At 42.3% G+C, this 22,557-nt stretch overlaps 1 protein-coding gene across 1 annotated transcript in view; it reads left to right on the top strand.

Moving 5' to 3' along the window:
- Tspan12 (tetraspanin 12) overlaps window positions 1–22,557 on the top strand; it is a 71,387-nt gene that overhangs the window by 34,975 nt on the left and 13,855 nt on the right. The window contains exons 6-8 of the mRNA XM_041675702.1: window positions 4,273–4,347; window positions 9,054–9,161; window positions 12,904–13,047. Coding sequence (XP_041531636.1) covers window positions 4,273–4,347; window positions 9,054–9,161; window positions 12,904–13,047 — 327 coding nt within the window. The remainder of the gene's footprint in view (window positions 1–4,272; window positions 4,348–9,053; window positions 9,162–12,903; window positions 13,048–22,557) is intronic.

The raw sequence follows: 22,557 nt of genomic DNA, 5'->3' as shown, positions 1-22,557 counted from the left end.
TAAAGATTACCGTTGGGCGTCCATTGGGCGTCAAGATGCCGCAAATTCAATTCCTCAGTTAAAACAGTGATTGCATGGTTCTCTGCATGATGGTCAGTAGAAGACTGATGTCGTGACACAGATCTCACCACCCAGAAAAGCAAAGGGCAAGTGCACTCAACGTGCGTGCTCTAGGGATGGGCTTGACGTGCGGAATGTTCCCAGGACGAATTTAACACTTTGAGTGTGCCTGGAATTAGATGACTGAATGTTTCAGGATAAAGCGATAGTAACACATGTAGCATCCTTCATAAAAAAAATGTTCACTTGCATGGAAGTATACATTTAATTTATTTCAGGAAAACTTGATAGTGTAATAAGGAATATTTTGAACCTCAAGGGCAAATCAGTCAGTCTCCTCGAGTGCTAATGGGATAAAGACAGTGGTTGGTTCATATGGGGTAACTTGCATCTGATGAAACCCCTGGAATTTCCCAGAGTTAAAAGAACGGCCACGTCATATGTTATGTGGTCAACAATCAGTTCTGAGTTTTGGAATTAGAGCACGTTTTGCTGTGTATGCGCTTTACATATGCTTGTCTGTGGATGACTAAGTAACAATATTGGCAGCTCACTGTCATGACTGTTTTAAGAAACTGGATTCCGGGGCTCAAGAGATGGCTCAGCTGGTAAGGGCACTTGCTATCCTTGAAGAGGACCAGGGGTTCAGTTCATTGCACCGAGTGATACTCAGCTACTTGTAACTTCTATTCCAGGGAACTTACGTGCTCTTCAAATGACGTCCATGGGCACCAGCATACACCCAGACTTATAAACACACAAAATAATAACACTATAAAAAACTCTATATGATAGCATACCTGTTTTTATATATAACCTGTGGCTTGAATCTAGAGGCCTGGCAGTTCTTTATGTATTGGACATATTACCTACATCTGAGTATGTGCCTAGAGTCAGGCCCCGGGGTCTTTTACAGACTCACCAGTGACTCAGGAAGGCAGGGAATGAGGGTGACAGCTCAGCTGGAATTTCAAAGGATTGAGCTCAGCCCAGAAATCTTCATGGATATCACTAAGTTAGATCAGGGCGGCCCTTTTTCCCAGTCAGTACACATAGTTACCACCTGGTCCATATTTATCTTTACTGATGTTTTCCCTTTTGAGGGGACTTGGTTTTTATTGTGAGTAGACATGCCTTTTTTTTCTTTTTTAAAAACGTATTTTTTTTATTGATTCTTTGGAAATTTCACACCATGCACTCCAATACCACCCATCTCCCAGTCCCCCCCCCCCATATCTCACACTTACTCTTTCAGTGTCCTTCCAATGGAAAACCAAAAAAGAAACAATTCAGTCAGACAATAATAATAATAATAGCAATATAAAAAGGAATATCAATTTCAGTTAAAAACCAAACACCACCACCACCACCGACAACAGCAAGAAAAATCCAAATAAGTAAACAAAAAACACAACAACAAAAAGAAAAAAAACTAAGCTTTCAGATTAAAGCTGGGCAAAGGTATTCCATAGTGCAAATAGTGTGATTTTCCCTGCAGTCTCCTCGCCTCCTAATAGCTTATTTTAAGTCAAAGGTAAGAAAGAATATTGGTTGATATCTTTGTACGACAATAATAAATGTATTTTTCATGTTGACATACTTCTTAAGTATTAAAGAGAGCCTAGAGAGAGATGGATACGGGTTAACCTCGTTCACCGGATTTCTTGAAGCTCGCCTTTCAAGGCTGAAATTTTTCAGTTCACCCCTGGAAATAACACTTAGAGAAGAAATCTGAGTCCTGAGGCTGTGCATCTCTGCATCTGCGTTAAATACACTGGAAGCAGAGATGCTGGTGAACTGGGAGCCCCTTGGCAAATGCTACTTTATCTTTTGAACCGATTACTGTTTCCAAGCTGTGCTACTTAGAGATTATGCGGTTGTATTTTTTGTTTGAATGCAAGAAATATGAAGGAAGCAAGTTAAAACTACTAGCAGCGCTGTCTATTTTTAAGTTGTAAGTACTATTTCACAGAAATAGCAGAAAACTGTAATTTTCGCTATCTTTGATTGCTCTTCCCTTTTTGACAGCCTTTGAACAAAGCCTCTGAAAATGCCAAGTCTTGAAAGCCGACAGCCCTGTGCCAGTGGGCTCCTTCCTCTTCCTCCCCTCCTCTCCTAGTTTAGCCATCCTTTATGTAAATCTCATGACGTTGCTTTTCCTACGGGCTGCTCTCTGCAAATAGAACTGCTAGGAATGTTTCCATGGTGTGTATCAGATCATGCTACCCGTTGATGGTTCCATCACACTTAGAAGACAATGCACAGTCCTTTCCCCAGGCCACTGTACCTCAGAACATTGTCTGGCATCTGCACTTTTGTCCCAGTCACAACCTCAAGGTAACTCAAGGTTTCCTTGAGTCTGCTTAACTCACTAATCCAGAAAGTGGCTTTTCATTTGCTGCTTCCTCTTCTGAGATGTCTTTTATTTTTTCTGGAATCCTAACAGTTTTGCTTTCTCCTCTTCCTCTTAAAGATCACCTTTATTGAAGTTTTTTTCTAGTCCATGGGAACTGCAGCCACTACCAACCCATTCTGCTTTGTTTCCACTTGCTGTTTTGCGTAGCAGGAATTTATCAAGTCCTATGTGATAAGGAACACATTTAGGTATCTGCTCTTCCTTGAGCTCTGACTGCAAGGAAGGGGATAGTCTAAGGTACCACCAGCATCTAGTGCTACCACCTCATTCCATGCTGTGCCCGAAGTAGAAGCCTCGTGCTCAGCAGTGTTCTGCTTCTGTGGGAACGAGAGGAGAGAACTCTTGGAAGTCCCCTCTTCCTTCAGTTTTCACTACTGGCTTCCATAAGGTCACCTCCACCAATGGGGACTGGTAAGGAAGAACACAGAACAACGCTGCAAAGATCTAGTCCATGAAATCGATCAGGCGCTTTCCTAAGTCACACGACTTTCCTTTTGTACTTATTTCCTTGGGTAGGGGATGGGGACCATCCTGTTTCGGAAGGCTCTTGACTAAATTATGAACTCGAAAAATAGAATGCTGTCCAAAAGTTTCTAATAAGAGAATAGTTTCCGGTCCCCTGTCAGGCACCTGAGCTCTGAAGTAACACTTGGAATGGAATGTGTTTCTATATTTTGCTAAGAAGGTGCATACTTCTTGCACCTTCCCACAGACAAGCTACTACTAAGGAGATACATCAGTCTGTGCATCCAGGTGGTGCAATGTCTTTCGCTCTATTATTGGAAGGTATTGTTTCCTGCTTGTCTGCAAGGCCACTACCTAAATTCAGGTCTTCACCTCAAACTCCTGTTGACTACCTTCTAAGCTTTTTAACTCGTTCCTCAGTCCTTCCCTTTCAAGCTGGTTAGTATCCTGGCATTATTTAACCCATTTGTGTCTCCCTCTTATTCAGAAACACTGAGGGATGCCACCTCACTGCCTACCTGGTCTATTTAAAATCCATTAGCGGGTCATCTGGTGTCCCCCGTAATCCGGTTTCAATTACCTTTTGACATTGCTCTCTCATTTTTCTTTCTTCTGCATACGTGTGTCTGTACGCCTTGACGCTCCGTTGTACCACCCACCTGCCTCTGTGTATTCATTTACATCCTTTTTATTTAAGCACTTCTCTATTTTCTTCCTTGCAGGTCTGCTCCCTCTTCAGGATGCTGTGTATTCTCTACTTCACAGAAATACCAACTCTTTATTTGCATTTCTCTTTTCAATCCTGCATTCAGCTTTGTTACCTATTTGCTTATGTATGCCTCCCAATGCCACTTTCCACAGGAGAAATCTACAGTTTATTCTAAACTAACATGAGTAGTAGAGATTTTGTTCTACATTGTCCTTTTTACAGCAAAGGAGCCCTCCTCCACTTTATACAAAAGAAAGGGGAAATATGAACCAGCAAAGCGTTGGACTTGCAAACCTCAATTCATTCATTCTGAAAAGAACTAGGTGTCATTTCTCAGAGAACTTGATTCAGCTTTATTAAAGTACATCATATAAATTCTTAATTTAGCTCAATGACACTATTGGCATTTTTAAAAGATTTCCTCTAATAACTGGCTAGTGACAAAACAAAGGCCATTTAGGTGACTCCTGAAGGTTTTCTTGTAGCTGGGCCCTGGGCTTGGGGAAACCTGTTCCCTGTGCTACCTGAAGAAGGGCCTGTGCAATCTTGTCATAGATCAGCACGACCCTGAATTACATTTGCCTCGGAAGGTTTCACTAATGCTCCCTCTGTCTTTCTGCAGTACTTTGGAACTTTACTGGTCATCTTCTGTGTAGAACTGGCTTGTGGTGTGTGGACGTACGAGCAGGAGGTTATGGTGAGTTCCCGGTGGGGCAGAATCACAGTGTGGGACCCTGGAGAGTGACTCGGCCACATGGTTGTTACTTTGCACGATCACGTTGCATGGTAAGGTTGAACATTCCTGACACTTTCTGAAAAATTGTATATTCTTTTCCCCTGAGGATAAAACACATTTCCAAGAGATTATTTAAAATCTTTATCTTGGGGTCCCGTGATACATCATTAATTCCATAGATTTCTTAAACATGGACATTATGGATTGGAACTAGTCTAAGACAACTATACCAGCTTCTGAATTAATAGTGAGGAAGCATGTGCTTGCTAGAGAATGTTAGACCTCCTCCTGTAAGCCCATCCTTGCTGACCCAAGCAGAAAGCAGGGAGGAAGCCAGTATCTCCTGATTGCAACAAGCTGAACTATATTGGCCTTTAAGAAGTGCATTTGAAGAATTGCTGCGCGCTTACCATGGTGTGAAAACTCTCACAGCTTGAGATTTGCCTTCTTGAAAACAACAGTTCAGCGTTTCCTGTCTTATTTCAGCAATTGAAACCACTAGAAAAAAAAAAAAACCTTTATAGCTTTCTTAGAATAAGAGAGTTCTTTCAACCTTTTCCACCCGCCCCCCCCCCCCCCCCCCGCTCCCCGCTCCACAACCTCCTACCCCAACCCTGGCTATTGCTTAGGTTGTTCGCTGCAGTGGTGAAATTAGTACGATTGTTCCCAGTGAGGAACGGAGTTGCTTTGCATGTCTGTGCATGCTGGCTCGTATCATGCTTCATAGAGCAATTCTGTTTATGCAAAATGGTGCTTTTCAATGTGTTGCCCTTGGGCCTCCTGGGGAGGCTTAAAAGGTGGTTGCGAATCATGTGCATGCCTCCCTACCAGTCCAGAGGTGCTTGGTTAGAACACAGGGAAAAGGTGGGGCCTGGGCACCTGAAAAGCTTCTGGTGTATCGTAAGCATTTAAACATTTAAGACCTCTTAAGAGAGGGCAATAGTAATGAGAAGGTGATAGTGTTGTGCTTGCTTCAGAAATAAGCAGGGCATTAGGCATTTGTGTAATACAGTTGATGTCATTTCTATTATTGGTATACTATTATTAATAATATTTATTATATTCTTATTACTATTACTATTAATAGTAATAAGAATATAATATTCTATTTTTAGAGAGCCCCTTTGGATATCAGTATGGTGGTTTCTCAGACAATTAGTAAACAACCTTCCTCAAGATCCAGCAATATTACTTTTGGGTATATACCCAAAGAAGGCTCAATTGTATCACAAGGACATGTGCTCAACTATGTTCATAGCAGCTTTGTGTATCATAGCCAGAACCTAGAAACAGCCTAAATGCCCCTCCGCTGAAGAATGGATAAGGAAAATGTGGTACATTTATACAATGGAATACTACACAGCAGAAAAAAATGACAACTTGAAATTTGTAGGCAAATGGGTGGATCTAGAAGACATCCTATTGAATGAGGTAATCCAGAAAAAGAAAGACAAATATCACATTTATTCATTCATAAGTGGCTCTTAGACATAAAGAAAAGTAAATCAGCTTACAATGCAGTCTCAGAGACCCTAGACGACAATGAGGACCCTAAGATGATATGCATGAATCTAATCTACACAGGAAGTAAAAAAAGACAAGACTTCCTGAGTAAATTGGGAGCATGGGGACCATGGGAAAGGGTAGAAGGGAGGGGAGAAGAAGGTAAGAAAACAGAAAAAAAATGTATAGCTCAATAAACTCAATTAAAACAATACAAAAAACCCAAAAGAATTTGTTTTGAAAAAAATATAGTAGTTATAAGAATTTTTTTTTTTTAAAAAAAAGATTCTGTGATGAATCTGTAGTGTTCTGAGGTTAGTCACTGACTGGATATCCCCTGGGTACCACAGATTAATGGTCAAAGGTGACCTGTGCCGGCATCTGTGCTAGGAGTCACAGCTCTGTGAAGACCTGCATACCTCCACATATGAGGACTCAGAGGAAGAAGATACAATCAATGGAAAGTTGAAGGGTCAGGGTCAGTTCTAACTAACTCAATATAAAATTGAGAATATATGGGAAAACCCATATAAAAAAGGGTCCACTTGCTCTCTCTTAGTTAGACTTTCACCTTATACCTAGAAACTTTGTACATTAGGAAAATGAAAAATTGTAGGGCCCAGGATTTTTGTTTTAAACTTCCTTATATGAAGTTTACTCTGTTTTTCAGTTTCCAAGAATAGCGTACATGCCTAACATGCAAACAACAGAAGAATAAATCTTATAAATAATTATTAATTCTTTTAAGCTCAGCTTTTGATTGTATTCCATGTGGAAATTCAAATGAATATCTTTCTATGGATTCCTTTATTCGTTTAGTTTAGAGGTAGAATCTTAATAGCCCAAGCTAGCCTAGAACTCACTATGTAATACAGGCTGTCCTCATATTCATGGCAACCCTCCCGCCTCCATTCTCCAAGTGCTATAGTTATTGTCACGAGGCGGGCGGCGCACCCCATTCAGACTATGGATTTTCAAGATGGGCTGTGAAGTATATGTCCAGCTGATATACGATGAGTCTCTAAAGCAGCCGGAAGCTTAGAATGAGTTCATTCTGCCTGTCTGAGAGGGGCGCTTCCTTGTCAAGAAGCATAGAAAACAAATGAACTTCCATTTGCCGTCTATTCAGGGACGGTCCTCAGGGGTTTCAGTTCCTAGGGCACTCAATGAATGCACGCCGCTAGCCATTTCGGCCGGCCGTAAGCACACGTCACTGTTTTGCCTGTATAAATCTTCCCTATTCCGTCACCAGGAGAGAGGAGGGAAAAGCCACGTCCAAGTGAAAGATGCAGAGCAGCCTTGCAGAAGAGGAAACCAGCGTTGCCATTTTTATTGCTTCTGTCCTAATAACAACGTAAAAGAGAAGTCTCATTAAAGTTTATTGTCTGTCAACTTTTGCAGAATCCAACCTTTACATAGAACGGGCTTTGTGCTCCGAGCTGTCCCATGCAAGCAAGCTGTTCACTGTGTGTGGTGTTTTATGGCCAGTGCCCCCGAATTTGGTGCCAGAACCTCAATGGTCCTCTGTTCTCTTGCCACATTTGGTTTGAGATTGATGGTGGCCACAGTGCAGCGACAACCAGTGTTTATTTTGGAAAGCAAAAATTTAGAAAAAGTTACTCTATTAACTCAGTCAAGAGACTTGACATCTGTCTGCTCCCCCCCATTAGTTTTGTCGTTTCTATGCCCTCAGCTCCTATCAGTACTCCAGCTAAAACCTGTCAATAATATTAACTGTTGCAGATGATATATTTCTTGAAAACTTATTTTACTTCCATTTATTTTATACCATAAAGGATGTGAGATAATGCTAATTCATAGTGGGTGGCTTGAACTTTGCCTAGTTTTCTGAACTTTATGAAATCATAAGAATAGAATGCATACCCAACCTACTTGCTAATTTTTGTATTTTGTGTTTCCAAGCGATTATTAAAAATAGCTAGAAAAGCCGGGCGGTGGTGGCGCCCGCCTTTAATCCCAGCACTCGGGAGCCAGAGGCAGGCGGATCTCTGTGAGTTCGAGACCAGCCTGGTCTACAAGAGCTAATTCCAGGACAGGCTCCAAAACCACAGAGAAACCCTGTCTCGAAAAAAAAAAAAGCTAGAAAAAATAAAATTGAAGAATTTCTGTGGCTAAGGAATTTTTTAAACTTACTTCTACGGATACTACTTTTTATTTTTGCTGAGGTAGCCCTGGCTCTCCTTCAACTTGCTTTGTAGACCAGGTTGGCCTTGAGCTTATAGAGACCCACCTGTCTTTGCCTCTCAATTGTTGACATTATTTTTAAATTTAATTTTTAATAAAAATTTATGTGCACATATGTACGCTGTGTGCACGTGTGTTCGGTGTTCACAGATGCACATACACATGTTCAGGTGCTGAGGCCAGAGGAGAGCGGATGTCCTCCTCCAACGACCCCTTCCTTCTTCCTTTCAGACAGTATCTCATGCAGAGTCTGGAGACAGGTGTTTTCTGCTAGGTTGATGCCCTTAAGTTCCAGAGCTCCTCTGCTCGCTGTCCTTCCTCCCACCTCCTGAGTGCTGGGGTTACAGGCACACGTGCCCACATCCATCCTTTCCTGTATGATGGAGATCTGAGCTCAGGTCTGCAGCATGCCCTCTTATACACAGAGCCATCTCTCCAGCCTGATATTATGATTTTTAATAAGATCTCAAAATTACCCTGGTGTTAGGTCATGACTTTGCGGGAGAGGAGTCGAACGACTCTTTCAGAGGTTGACTAAGACTGTTGGAAACCACATATATTTACATTATCATCCATAACAGGAGCAATATGACAGTTATGTAGTAGCAATAAAAAGAATTATGGTTAGGGGTCATCACAACATGAGGAACTGTACTAAAGCATTGCAGCATTAGAGATGATGAGAACCTCTATTTTAGAAGCTCATACGCACGTCTTCTTTCTCTATCCTAGTTCTCGATCCCCATGTCAGTTTCGTGAATGCCTGGCTTGTTGGTGTGAGCTTAATTTAGTGTCTAAGCAAGTAAAAATTGAAATGGTATGTGTCAGCCTCAGCACACTCTGCGCGCATGTGGTGTCAGTGTGCTGAAGGTTGTAGATTTATATGTGTGAGTGAGCCTTTACCTGGCTGCTTGGACTTGGATCTTGATGTTCCGTTTTGTTTTGTTTCATATCTCTAGATGCCGGTACAGTGGTCAGATATGGTTACTTTGAAAGCCAGAATGACAAATTACGGCTTACCCAGGTATAGATGGCTTACACATGCTTGGAATTTTTTTCAGCGAGAGGTAAGTGCTGCTCTTCCTGGGGGTTGAAAGCAAGTTGTCAAAGCAGGTGTTCAAAACGTTGATTTTGATCATTTCTGCAGTGCAAACTGAAGCCTGGGCATCCGCCGTCACTGGTGCAGGTTTTTTCCCTGCATGCTGCAACCCACTCCCCGTTGTCTTTTCATCTCAGATACAGTCGTTCACCTTCAGTCCTTTGGCCCACACGCGCTTCTTCAGAAGTGTTTTGCTCAACGACTCTGAAGTTTCCTTTTCATGAGTTATTTAATAAACAGTTAAAGTTTTACTTGGAAATTTCTCTTTTAAGATTATTTTACTGCTTTTGGAGTTACCAGGGCTTTAAACTTTGTTTCAACCTTTTATAAAGTTGCTTCCATTTGTGCATTTTGTTCGGATGAACATCATTACCAACCAGCCTGTTTTTTCCCTAGTCAGGATGTCTTTGGTTCAAATCCCATCTCTGTTACTTATTATCATTTCACTGAATTCCTTAAACCTCCATTTCCACACCTGTGACATAGGAACAATACAGGTACTCAACCTCTTGAAGTGTTGAGGAGGAAGAAGAGGGAATGATGTCATGGACTTGATCTCAGTTAGCTTCTGCTTGGTAACAGTGACATTACAAAACAAACTTCTGTTACAAAACCGTCTTACATTTTATCCAAGTATTTTAAATGGGAACTGGTTTCTGGAAGTTTCAACTTTGAACGACTTGAGATTAATCTTGGATCTTCCTTCAAAACAGCTCTCCTAAGTGTTTTCCTTGTGATTGGAGTGACATTTCTAGAAGACCCTGTGTCTTAGTTTACCTTCTTTTTCTTGCTTTGCCCCACGAAGCATTGAGGATGAATATCTTACTGGACAGCCAACCCTGTCCATGCCTGTGGTTCCAACCTAGGACAATCTCCGAAACCTGGCTTTGGGTCACAGTTGCTGAGATGGTAAAATTATCAATGCCCCACAGATTTCCTGTTATTTCATTGTTTCCTGACTTTGTTTGTTTGTTGCATAATTATAGTAGAAACAACACAATGGGAAGACGTGTGGAGTACCGGGGCGTTGATAGGAAGCTCTGTTCAGGGGCCATCCTGGGTAGGGCTCCAGAGTCTACTTTCTGGAATGGATGATATAAACTACGATAAACCGGGTTGAGAAACAGCGGCCTTGTTTTCCTCCTGCGGGGCTCTACCTCTGTGAGCAGTGTCCATGCACTGCAAGCATTCCACGCTTGTCCCCTTGGCCTGGTCTCTCTTATCTCACAAGGCTCGTTTGCCTAAAAAGAGTGGTGAATACTTCTGAATGTGTGGAACACTTTCAAAGCTCTTTCTATTATTCTGATAGGGCTGTCATGGTTGAGTATCACAGACAGGGTCACTTAGGGCAAGTGTTTGTTCATTTGTCTAGAGGCTAAAAGTTCAAGATTAGCAGTACTGATTCTTTTGAAGCCTCTTTCTCTGGCTTGTAGATGGTTTTCTCCCTGTTGTTGTTCTCATTGGCTTGACTTTATATGTGTCCGTGTTTAATTTTTATCTTCTTATAAGGATGTTATTCATGCTTAATTATGCCCCTGACGATGGTCTTCTTTGACACTACTTACTCCTCTAAAGGTTCTTTTGCCATAAACAGTCACATTCTGTGGCGCGAGGGCTAGAATTTTAACCCGTAAATTTAGATGGAGAGCGACAGCTCAGCCTAGGATGCTTCTCTTCCACAATAAATCATGGACCAGGAAATTACCTGGTCAGGTTTTAGCCCTCGAAACCCCTTATTCCTTGTGCATGTGCCATAAACGAATGGATCTTACATAATTCTTAGTGACACTTACTAATACCTTCTTTAAAACCCCATTTTAAAAAATGTATTTATTTTAACCTGGTAGTGGCTGTATAAGGTTTGGAATCACAGTTGCTGCCATAGGATTTTGGAAATAATTTTGTCTATCAAGGGCCTCGGTTAATTTACATATACAATAGTGATTCCAAGGTATTTTCTATGGCTTGGCATAGTATCGGCTTGGAGTGGGGCAGTCTCGGCAGGTAGTGGCAGAACACAGATTTTTACTGGGGTAACACCGAGTTTACCTTGAGAGGAGGTTCAGGAAGCCTCCATACAGATCCACTGTCCTCTGTTGGGTGGTCAAGACAACTGCATAGAAGACGGATGCCAGTGACTCCTTAACAATGTTGGCACTGGCCACGGAATGTTGACGTTCTCTGGGAAAGCCATTGCCGTGGAAGTCTTCCTTTCCTGGCTAAGTCAGGTAAATGGACCACTCCACCGAGGCTGTCAAGTCAGCCCGAAAAGGCCTCGTGTGGCAAGGAAATGCAGGAAAAGGTCTTCTCTGGGTAAAAGGCTTTAAAAACACCGACCTAACAATGTGATAGTTTACAGCGTTCAGAAAGGAAGTCTTTTAATTGTGTGCTTTATTTTCAGAATTCCCAATGGTTGGGTGAGTGTGTGATGACACCAGAATCGGTCACTCGGTGACACTTGCAGTGCTTAGGACGTTTGTGGTACACCCACGGCTTTAAGACAATACAGAACTTATTTTTAAACTTTCTCAAAGCTCTTAGTGTTAATGGCTCCCAGTGATTATCATTCAAAGTGCTTTTCCGACGCCCTTTCCCTTTTTAAGTCATAAGCTCTTGAATCATAAGCTGTTTAGGCAGAGAGAGTGAAAAATGCACTGAATACATTGAATATTTTCCTCGCTTGCTGTCGCATGAGGAATTCAGAATTCTTCCAAGTTTTGGTTAAGCTTTGAAATGGCTCTGGATTGTGACATTTCATGATTCACTGTTAATCTTGAGCAGAGATTGGTCTCCTGGGCTATGTAATTTGCATAACCATCACTCTTGGCAGGGCTCTTTCCCGTGACTGTTCATATTCCTTCCTTCTGACTTAGAGAAGAGGACTTCTCTCTTATCCAAGGGCAAAGCTCTCCTCAGGAGAGCCATCTCTTCTGAATAAGTCTGCACCTGCCTTCAAGCAGTGATTCTAAGCCTTCATCAAAGTAACAATCTATGGTTAAGTACAACAAAACACACTCTTCTTCAGCACCGTTTAGAGACAGGCAAGCTTACTTTTCTTAAGTCCAACTACATTCAAGCTAAGCACAGCATCATTTTTCTGCATCTATATAGATAGGATATGATAGTTTATCAAGAAATCCATCCTATTGGATGATAATAAGTTGGTCAAATTATTTTCAATATTTTTGCCTTGGTTAAGGAACCAAAGACTGCCTGGTGACCTTCGTGATGTGAGCTTTGATCATCAAGTCATACCATAGAATTTATGGAAGTTTCTTTATCACAACAGTTCAATTTGCTGAGTATTTACACTAGTGGGGGGATAATAAATAAAATGATTCACTACTTTCTATTGACTAGAAGATAGTGATAATCGACATTCAGTTACTGAATCTGTAAGTATGTGTGTGAGATCTTTCATTATTATAACCATCTGCAGAAGATTCTAGAGTTGGAGAGTGAGACACTGTTTGCTTTTAGGAGGGGTGGGTGTTGCTGTTCAGAACGGTCCCATTATGCAATGCTGACTTTGATATTCCTTTATGATATGCCTGTCGTCAAGACAGTATGCTCACGGAGCTTTAGCTAACATCCAAATTTTACCCCAAATGATTACCAGCGTTTAAGAAATCTACTGTCTCATCTCTCGTAAGTTAAACAAAAAAACTCTTTTGTGTAGTTCCTAAGTGTGGCTGCTTACTCTTTTTCAGTTTAAGTGCTGTGGAGTAGTGTACTTCACCGACTGGCTGGAAATGACAGAGATGGATTGGCCTCCAGATTCCTGCTGTGTTAGGGAATTCCCAGGATGCTCCAAGCAGGCCCACCAGGAAGATCTCAGTGACCTTTACCAAGAGGTAAGACCATGTATGGTCATCCATACCATGGACAAAACTCCCCAAAAGAACCTTCAACACTGTTCTGATTTAAATTTCACTTTCTGTGTAACTCCTTAGACCAGAAGTTCTTCTCTGATTTATGCAGCAATAAGAAAACAAAGTGAAAAGAAAATATCACTAACCACACGTTAACAGAGGCAAGTGGGAAAGACCTAGCTCGATCATTAATTTAATTTCATTTTATTCTTTAAAAAAATAACCCTTCCCGTTGATTAGATTTTTACACTCTGATGCCGAGAGCCAATTTCTATCGTGTTCTAGGGCTCTGTTGAAAGTAAACACGTACGGATTATGTGGCTGACTGGATCTGTGGGAAGCCTGGGCCGTGCATTTCCTGGGCAGACTATTTTAGGGCCCTGATGTAGGGGAAAGAAAACTCTCGGGAAAAGCCCGTGTGCTGCTCTTTGGTTCCCCCTGCTGGTGATAGCTGGTAACCTCGCTCTTGGTTTGCTGAATCCCTTACTGGGTTTAAATTAATAGTTTGGTGCCAAAACTTTACATAGTGTATGTATGTTCTTCCGGGATTTATCCCAATCATAAATTGCTCTTTCTTAGAAGTTTTATGGCCCTTCATATTTAATGGTTTCACAGTCAGTAGTGGAATGTCATTCTCCAATTAAAACATAACGTTTTCCTGCAAACTAGGCTGGAGAGATGGCTCAGTGGTTAAGAAAACTTATTGCTCTTTCAGAGAATCTGGGTTCAGTTCCCAGCACCCACTTGGTGGCTCACAACCATCTGTAACTCCAGTTCCAGGGAGTCGGACACCCCTTCTAAGGCCCACAGGCTCCCGCACACGCTTGCATGTATTTAAATCTAGGCATACACACATGCACATGAGATTAAATAAATGAAAAAAAAATTAAAGTTTTACAGTAGTCACTGGTTATCTGTGATTATTTTTATTAAATTAGACACATAATTAAATTAAAATTTCATTACTCAGCTGCAGTAAGCACATATCTACTTGTGGATGCATTGGTCATGCAGTCATGGGACACTTCTGGACACATAGGGCTTCACATAACTAAGACTGTCTATACTGCAGCGGAAATACATCCTTATAGATTATGAGTATCTATGATATGGCTGTAATAAGGATGCCTGTGTGTGTGCATGTGTGCATGTGTGTGTGTTCTGTGCATATCTGTGCACAGAAGTTGATTTCAGTTGTCACTCTACTTTGCTCCACCTTGCTGGTTAAGACAGGGTCTCTCACTGACCCTGGAGCTTACTGACTTGGCTAAGTTGGTTAGCAAGCAAATCTGTGGCATCTACCTCTCTCTGCTATCCCAGTACTGGGGCTACAGATATGTGCTGCCATACCCAGCATTGATGTAGGTGCTGGGGATTAGAACTCAGGTTCTAATGCATGTATAACAAATAATTCCTTTACTCACTGAGCCACCCCCACCCCATGCTCAGCATCAGGACTTTTAAGATATATGCCTCTGGTGTACTTTAGGAGAGAATACATTTTTTTTAACACCACACAATATTGTACACTCGTTTTTTAAAAGGCTACCTACAAAGTCAGTTGTGGAGATACAGAGTTTATACTGCATACTAATTGATTTGAATTAATTTCAACATAGGATTGCAAGCTAAGTGATTTGGACAACAGAAACCAGTTTGTGGTTCTACAGAGTAGAAATTCAAGGTCACTCTGTGATGGAGGAAGGTCATTGGTTAAGTAATAAAGAAACTGCTTGGCCTCATAGGTTAAAACATAGGTGGGAGGAGTAAACAGAACAGAATGCTGGGAGGAAGAGGAAGTGAGCTCAGAGGCCATGCTCTCCTCTCCCGGGCAGACGCATGAAGCAAGCCGCCAGGTCAGACATGCTGAATCTTTCCCGGTAAGTGCACCTAGTGGTGCTACACAGATTATTAGAAATGGGCTAACTTAATACATGAGAATTAGCCTAGAAGAGGCTAGAAGAAATGGGCCAGGCAGTGTTTAAATGAATACAATTTGTGTGTTGTTATTTCGGGGCATAAGCTAGCCAGGCGACCAGGAGCTGGGGTGGCAGGAATGCAACCCGCAGCTCCTACTACAGAATGGCCGGGCGGGACGAAAAGCAGGCCCGCAGCTCGTACAACAACTCTGCTTGCAAGGTCGGGTCAGCTCCTTCCTTCCAAGGCCTAGGAGAAAGGGCACTGTATGCCTCTCCCCCAGTTTCTGGTCCTGTGGAAAAATTGTCCCGGTCTGTGTTTTTCTCTTAATATGGTATATTCCAGGTGTGTTTCTGTCTCCAAATCCCCCCTGAAAGGTCATCTTGGAGCCCAGCATTCTGCAATCTGGGTTCATCATCACTTCATTACACCTTCAACAACCCAGCTGTCATAAAATCGCACCCTGAACTGTGAAGAGAACAGATTCAACATAAATTTTTCGAGGACATAGTCTAACCTATAACCAGAATTGTTGTAAGAGCTGCTTATTTTTAAAAGAAAATAAAAACATGAATCGTGATTTCCTCACATTACTGAAAATAGAGTGTTTGGCTTTTACCATTTCAAACACATTATGATTAGATGAATTTGGCTTCAATGACACAAAGGACACATCAGATACAGTTAACTGAACAAGACGGCTTTGAGTTGATGTTTCCAGGTCCCCTCAGTGTTGTGCTCAGGTGAAAGTCTAGTGCTGTGTTGCCGAGCGCGTATTGTAGAACATGATAGAAGGCGACCAAGCCATCCTTTTTCTATGCTTCAGAATACGGGGCTCAGTATTTCTGAGAGTGTTAAGTAGAAACTACTGCAGAGTTTAAATACGTTATGATTTACTACTGTCCATTACAAGAGCAGGTGATTACAGTATGTATATATGTGTAGATATGCGAATCGAATCCTATCAATGTTCCTAGTGTGAATTTTGCTGATTGGGAAATCAGCAAATCAACACCGACGATGACAGGGCTCCGGCACAGTGATGTGGCATCTGCCTTGGTGCTGATAGTTAGAACCATGGTGGAGATCATAAGACTGCAGCCCCACGGTGCAGCTCTTCAAAGCCTGAGAGTAGCTCAGATCATTTCTGCTACTGCTCCCTAATGGGATGCTCTCCTTTGGTGCTGTGTTTTCAGGATGCCTAGTGGAGAGGTCAGAGGAAGCCTTATTGCTGTCCTTGTGCAAAGTGGTAGCCCAGATTAATTTAAATGTTTTCCGATTTTGATCAGAAGGCTTTCAAGAGTCAGCCGGTTCGGGCAGTCATCGATTGATTTCTGACACAGACCTCTGGGTAGATAGGTCGTAGCAGAGCAATCTGCTTTTGCATTTGACAATTAACAACTGATGCTGATATTAGTAATGATAAACAGGACACAGTTAGATGCATAATTGACTTTCAAAAGTGGATCGTTTAGTAGCTTTATAGCTCAAGTACAATTAGGTCCGCAATTAAGAAATAAGCATCCTGACATCATCCAGTAGCAAAATGCGTATTTAAGAGGAGAAATGGGTGACCAAGAACTGGGGGGGGGGGGTTGAGAGAATTCTTTTGAAGTTGAGGACACAAAGAGAAAATATCTTAGCGGTTTTCAAATATCTCAAAGTTCATAATTTAGAGCAGGAAAAGGGAATGCAGTGTTGCTCCAAGGGCCAGATGTTCCAGGAAGGACATTGTGCATCAATGGGAGGAAGACCTTGCTCATCAGCATCTGTCCAATCATGATATAGACATCTTATAAGATCGTGTCTCATTACTGAAAATATTAAAGTCAAGGACGGATGGCCACGTCACTGGGTACTGCAGCAGGGGTTTTGGAATTACCAGTGAGTCTGTACTAGATGGATTTCAAGGTCCCTTTATCTCCCATATTCTGCAAGTTCAGAGATAAGTACTGACTTTCTTCCTGTGCTCGTTCTTCACGAGTCTGAAACCAGGGAAATAAATCATTCTCAACCATCTGGTGGCCTGCCTGGTTCCCTGACCCAATAATATTTTATGACATATTTCGAAACCTGTGAAAAATGATAGGGCAAAAATATAGCAACAGCTGCACATTTTTTTGAAATATCCTTACCAGAGCTACAGTTAGATCTGGCACACAAACCCGTGAATGTCCAATAATTAGAGCATATACACTTTAGTAAGATATAGGCTTGATAATTACACGTGCGACTATCTCTGACTCTTACTTTGATTTTGTATATCTGTGTACCCGAAATATTTTGTGATTGTCTTGAGTTCTTCATTCAGTGTAGAATGTTGTGAACAAAATTCTCTCTGATAGCTTAAAAGGGTAGCAATATAGACATGTAGCAACAACAAGAAAAAGACAATTACAGAAGGAAAAAAAAAAACCAGGTGGTGCTAAATGCTTTGAAGGCTTTGAACTCAGTACTAGAGTGAGATGTTATCAGTGGGGCCAATCTTTGGCTAGCATGGGGCTATCATCACAGGTAGCATTTCAACTGAAACCAACTGGAGACAAGGACTCAACTGGGCAAAGTCTGTGAAGAGTGTTTTTTGGTTTAGGAAACTACAAATATCAAGGTCTGGTCAATAATCACTGGCTTCCTGATACACCATTCTTGAGAAGTGTCTGTGTAATCATGCCGTCAAATGCTGCCTGGTAGACTTGACCTCAGCCAGGCTTCAAACTCAGACTTGAAGCTGGTGAGATTTTGCATGCTGCATGTCTCCTTGTCAGACTTGAAGCTGGAGAGATCCAGCATGCTGCATGTCTCCTTCTCAGAGTTGACGTTGGTGAGATTCACCATGCTGCATGGCACCTTTTCCCCACCATAAGTCTGCAATGTTTAGGCGTGGCCTTGAGAAAACAAATGAGAGGAGCAGAAAATATGTGAAGGATGTTAGAAAGTTTCACAGCGCCGGGATCCCAGACCTGCTGCCATGGGTTTGGGCTTTTCTTGGAAGAACTACAAGTGGCACCATCAAACGAATTCGCTTTCAGTACCTTGTGTGCATTTTGCCGCTGAGCAGTAGCCAAAGCTGCCATCGAATCTTTCAGGGGCTTCGTTAGGGAGAATAACTGTAGTCTTCATCTCAGATGGGCGCCAATCAGGCCCTTCAAGGGAACCCAAAGGCTCTAGAGCTCCTTTGCGAGAAAAACAGATGACGCCAACCAGGCTCATTGCAGCCCTACCTCAGATGGATCCACTCAAATTGTAAAGCAAAGATGGACTGAAAGTCAAGCGAAACATGTCTAGAGACACATTTCTATGTCTTGTAGTTAAAGGAGAGAGGATTGCTGAAATACACTGACTAATTTTCATGAAGAATAATGTTCTCAGTGATGCCGTGCTGTGTGTAAGACAGTACAGAGCGAGACCCTTCACGTGGCAGGCTGCCTTTGGGACATTTTCCCTTTAAACCCTTAGACTTTCTACATTTCATGTGTTGGGTATGAATCTCAAATAGTCAATGATTTTTCTCCCTGGAAATTACGTTGCTATAAACCATGTACAACTTTAGAATAGTGGTTCTCAACCTGTGTGTCGCTACCTCCTTGGGGTCAAACTACCCTTCACAAGGGTCGCAGAGCAGATATCCTGTCTATCAGACATATACATTATAATTCCTAACAGTAGCAGAATTGCAGTTATGAAGCAGCAACAAAATAATTTTATTGTTGGGGGGGTCACAAAAACATGACAAACTGTATTAATGGGTCACAGCGTTAGGAAGGTTGAGAACCACTGCTCTACATAGTAGTTTATTTCTTCTCCTACTCCCACCTATGAAGAAAGGAAGTCAGAAAGGGCAGCAAGTGAGGAAGTGAAGGTGTGCACCCCCTTTTCTGTTCCTTTGCCTTCGGGACACAGAGAACATGCCAAAGACTATTGTGTATAGATAAGCAAATCCAACATGGACCAGGGACCAGGAACCGCGGCTTAATTAAGGAGCAGGTGAGCATCACTTAATGGAAAGTTACTAAAAGGAAACCTTAGGAGCAAGGGAGATTGGAGCTACCAGGAGCCAATAGAATTCTTGCTGATGGCAGACCAATGCGATCAGACTTTCATAAGGGGGTAGGGGGTGAAGGATGAGATATGAAGGATGGGGGAACTCTATGAACAGAAGAATTCTTGCTAAAATCGGGGCATACAGGCAGGCATGGGAGTCGTGGGAAAGAACTAAGAATAACCTAGAATTTGGTCATCAGTGCTGTCTGAAGTCTTCTTATCTCATTTAGAGTACTGGATGATATGTGGGTTGATTATAATGATTTCCTGAGGTTCATCATCACTGAGTTGCTGTGTGGTTCTGTTCTGTTCTTGCTGATCTCTTTTGTATTCTTCTGAACTTGAAGGATAATTATTACACCATTTCTTTTTTTTTTGTTTGTTTGTTTGTTTTCCTGAGCACTGTCCCTACCCTCGCTTCTGTTTTTTAACAACCCTCTCCTGTTAACACTGTCATCCAATTCTAACGATCAGTATTTTTCTGTGTATGGAAACATTTTTTCAGACAGGACATCCTGTTCTAATTTTTCCTCATTTCTGAGCTGAGATGGAAATATAGGGTCTAGAAAATGAAGTAAGATTCAGATCCTCTTGAAGGAGGGCACAAAAGGGAGCTGGTATGGACAAGATGATCCTTAGTTGCCATTGTCTTTGTACTCCAGTTGTGCAGTGGGGGGAACACATGGCGATGGTGGTATCTCGTGGGTCTTTCGGTTTAAAGGGTAAGTAGCTGTTATCCACGTGAAGAAAGCATTTGATTGGCAAGTGGCAGAAGAGGCCTTTTCCAGCCAAGTCCTGGTACACAGAACTGAGAGCACGCGAAGAGAATGTGCTGTCAGCGTGGTGCACAGAGCAGGGGCTGTTATGAATAGCCTCGTAAGTTCTGCTAACACACAGATCTTATACTCAAGTCTGTAATTGCCTAGTCAAAAGGCAAGCATGCTCACAAATTTAAGGCATTCCCGTGAAAGGGAAACTTAGGACAAAGTAGTCGTGGGATACTGATTTATTAATAATGAATCTCCACTGCCAGACAAACACACAGAGAGCCCCCCTGCCCAGATGGTAAACGGTAGGCGGCTTTTCAGGCTCAGTGGTTATTTAGATGGAATTTCCCCAAGAAGTTTCTTTCTCAGGGTTCTTTATATAAGCTCAGATATCTTCTATCCTGCTTTTCTTCTGACTTCATTATCTCTCTCTAAACTGTCAGCAGGATCAGGTTGACTCTGGCTTGGGGTGTTGCCTGTTTTATCAAAGCCCCTTGCAGGACCAGTTTGGGTTGTTTGTGGCTGGTGGGGCTCAGGGAAGGGCTTTTATCTGCAGGCTTCACTTGATCTAATCTGGCCTGGAAATGCTCTGGCAGTTGTGCTGCAGGTATACAGCATTGTTCTTTTCTTTCGCTGTCTTTCTTGACAGAGTCCAATGGGGAGTTTCCTGTTCCTTCTTCACTGTTCTAAAAGACCACTTTCCTCCTCTGCTTTATTAGTAGAGACTAACGATGTTTGCCTGCAGACTGTAGTGCCATCAAAAGCCTTTATTGTATTTTGGCCCCCCAAAAGTATGTTACACAGCAATAGCTTCAAATTGTCCTTAAAAATCATAACGCTTGTGTTGTAAAGAAGGGGATGAGGCAGGCAATTAAGGTGAAGGTCAGGCCTTGAGGCAGGAAAATTAGGTAGGAGATTGGTGGATAATTTGTGTGATTACAAGGGCTAGGATTTGGTGTAAGGCATTAAGAATGAACTGGAGCAAACAATTGTGAAAGGCACTTCAAATCAAAAGCAGAAAGGATAGGTACAGACTGGGGGTCACGGCAGTGAAGCGTCAAGCCTGCTGGCTTTGATTTGGATCCTGGAGAGAGGAACCCTGTACTGAGGGGGTGAGGTGATTAGGTTCTATCATTCCCATCGTTGAAATGCTGCATTGAAAGCCTTGGTGAGGTACAGGTTGATGCAGAAACTCAGGAGACAATAAGGAGTTCAGGAGGCAGAACTCAGTTAGAGATGTGGATTTTGTGGGTGTCAATTTTAAAAAAAGACTGCTTCAATAGCTTGGATGAGGTAGGAGTTGGTTTCTCTTTCCTGGAGAAGCCTGCTCCTTTCAGCTGCCAGTCAGCTCTGTGGTCAGGTTTGTTCAGGGGCCAGTTGTGATGTAACCTTGTCGTCTTAGGTTCCTGTCTTTCAGAGTTACTCCTACTTTCTTCAAGGGCCCTGAGCAGAAGGAAGGGATGCAAAATGGGATCATAGCCTATTCCAGAAAGGCCTGTGTGCATGTTGTGGGTTGGTTGCCCTTAGCCAAGTGTTGTGAAGTACAATACTGTTTCCTCAGCCAAGCAAAGGGTCAGGGCTGACACTGCTGTAACGCAGCTTAACACTTACTCAAGAGAACTTTTACACAAGAAGTTACCCTAAGCAAGGAAAACCCCAACTCCTAGAAAACACTGCTGCCTGAAATCTAATGAATGATGAGTGGAGTAGTGGAGAAACATGTCCACAGAGGGATATGAGCTAGTGATGATCAGCCAGGGAGGGAGGATGTTAGCAAGACCATTTCAGATTTGTTCCTGTCTCTTTGTCATATTCCCTGGCACCTCAGTGTGGAGCTGGACACCCGTCACTGGCTTTCTGATGTGGGATTCCCTTCTGTATACTGTGAATACCATTGGTTAATAAAGGACTGCTTTGAGTTGTAGCAGGGCAGAATATAGTTAGGCAGGGAAAACTAAATGGAATGCTGGGAGAAAGGAGGCGGGGTCAGAGAGAAGCCATGTAGTTCGCAGGAGACAGATGCTGGGAACTTTACTTGGTAGACCACATGGCGATACACAGATTAATGGAGATGGATTAAATTAATGTGTAAGAGTTAGTCAATAAGAAGCTAGAGCTAATGGGCCAAGCAGTGATTTGATCAATATAGTTCCTGTGTGATTATTTTGGTTCTGGACAGTTGGGACGACCAAGCCGCCTGCTGCTACAGATTTCCACAGGGAGGAGATTAGAAAAGAAGTTCTTAGGTTTTATGGCTTGCTTCAGAGGACCAGAAGTCTAGTATCTCGCTGTACCTCACCTTGAGGGAAAGAAAGAGGGCAGGGGGCAGGAACTAGGAGAGCAGAAGTTCATGAGATCTTGTTTCTGCAGTGCCTTTTCATGTTCAGCCTAAAAACCCTCTGCTACCTATAGGGTAGGGGTGGGCACATCCTGACGGACACACTGAGTTTTTCAAATAGACAAGCTTCCATGATGTTCTGAGTGAGGATGTTGCAGCTATCGCCTCTTTAAAGCCCTAAGACTTTTCTCTCAGTATTATCAGCATTTTGTGGAAAAGCAGCCCAGGAAGAGACCAGATGATTTGGTCTCAGGCTGTCAGGCTGCGAGTGACCAAACTTGAGTCTGCTTGCTCCAGGAGTCCAAGCTTAGATTTCTCAGGTGTTGAATGCATGACTAAGACGAAGTTGAATTTGTTAGAACTCCTCAGATTTCTTGTATGTTAGATACGACACGAACAGTTCAAAGATAAACAGAGATTCTCCGTACA

Source organism: Microtus oregoni, unplaced genomic scaffold, assembly GCF_018167655.1.
Source record: "Microtus oregoni isolate MIOR12 unplaced genomic scaffold, Mior012 000026F_ref0000081, whole genome shotgun sequence".
In the NCBI taxonomy this organism is placed as follows: domain Eukaryota; kingdom Metazoa; phylum Chordata; class Mammalia; order Rodentia; family Cricetidae; genus Microtus; species Microtus oregoni.
The sequence above is the reverse complement of the archived record's forward strand: the minus strand, read 5'-3'. Positions and strand labels throughout refer to the sequence as shown.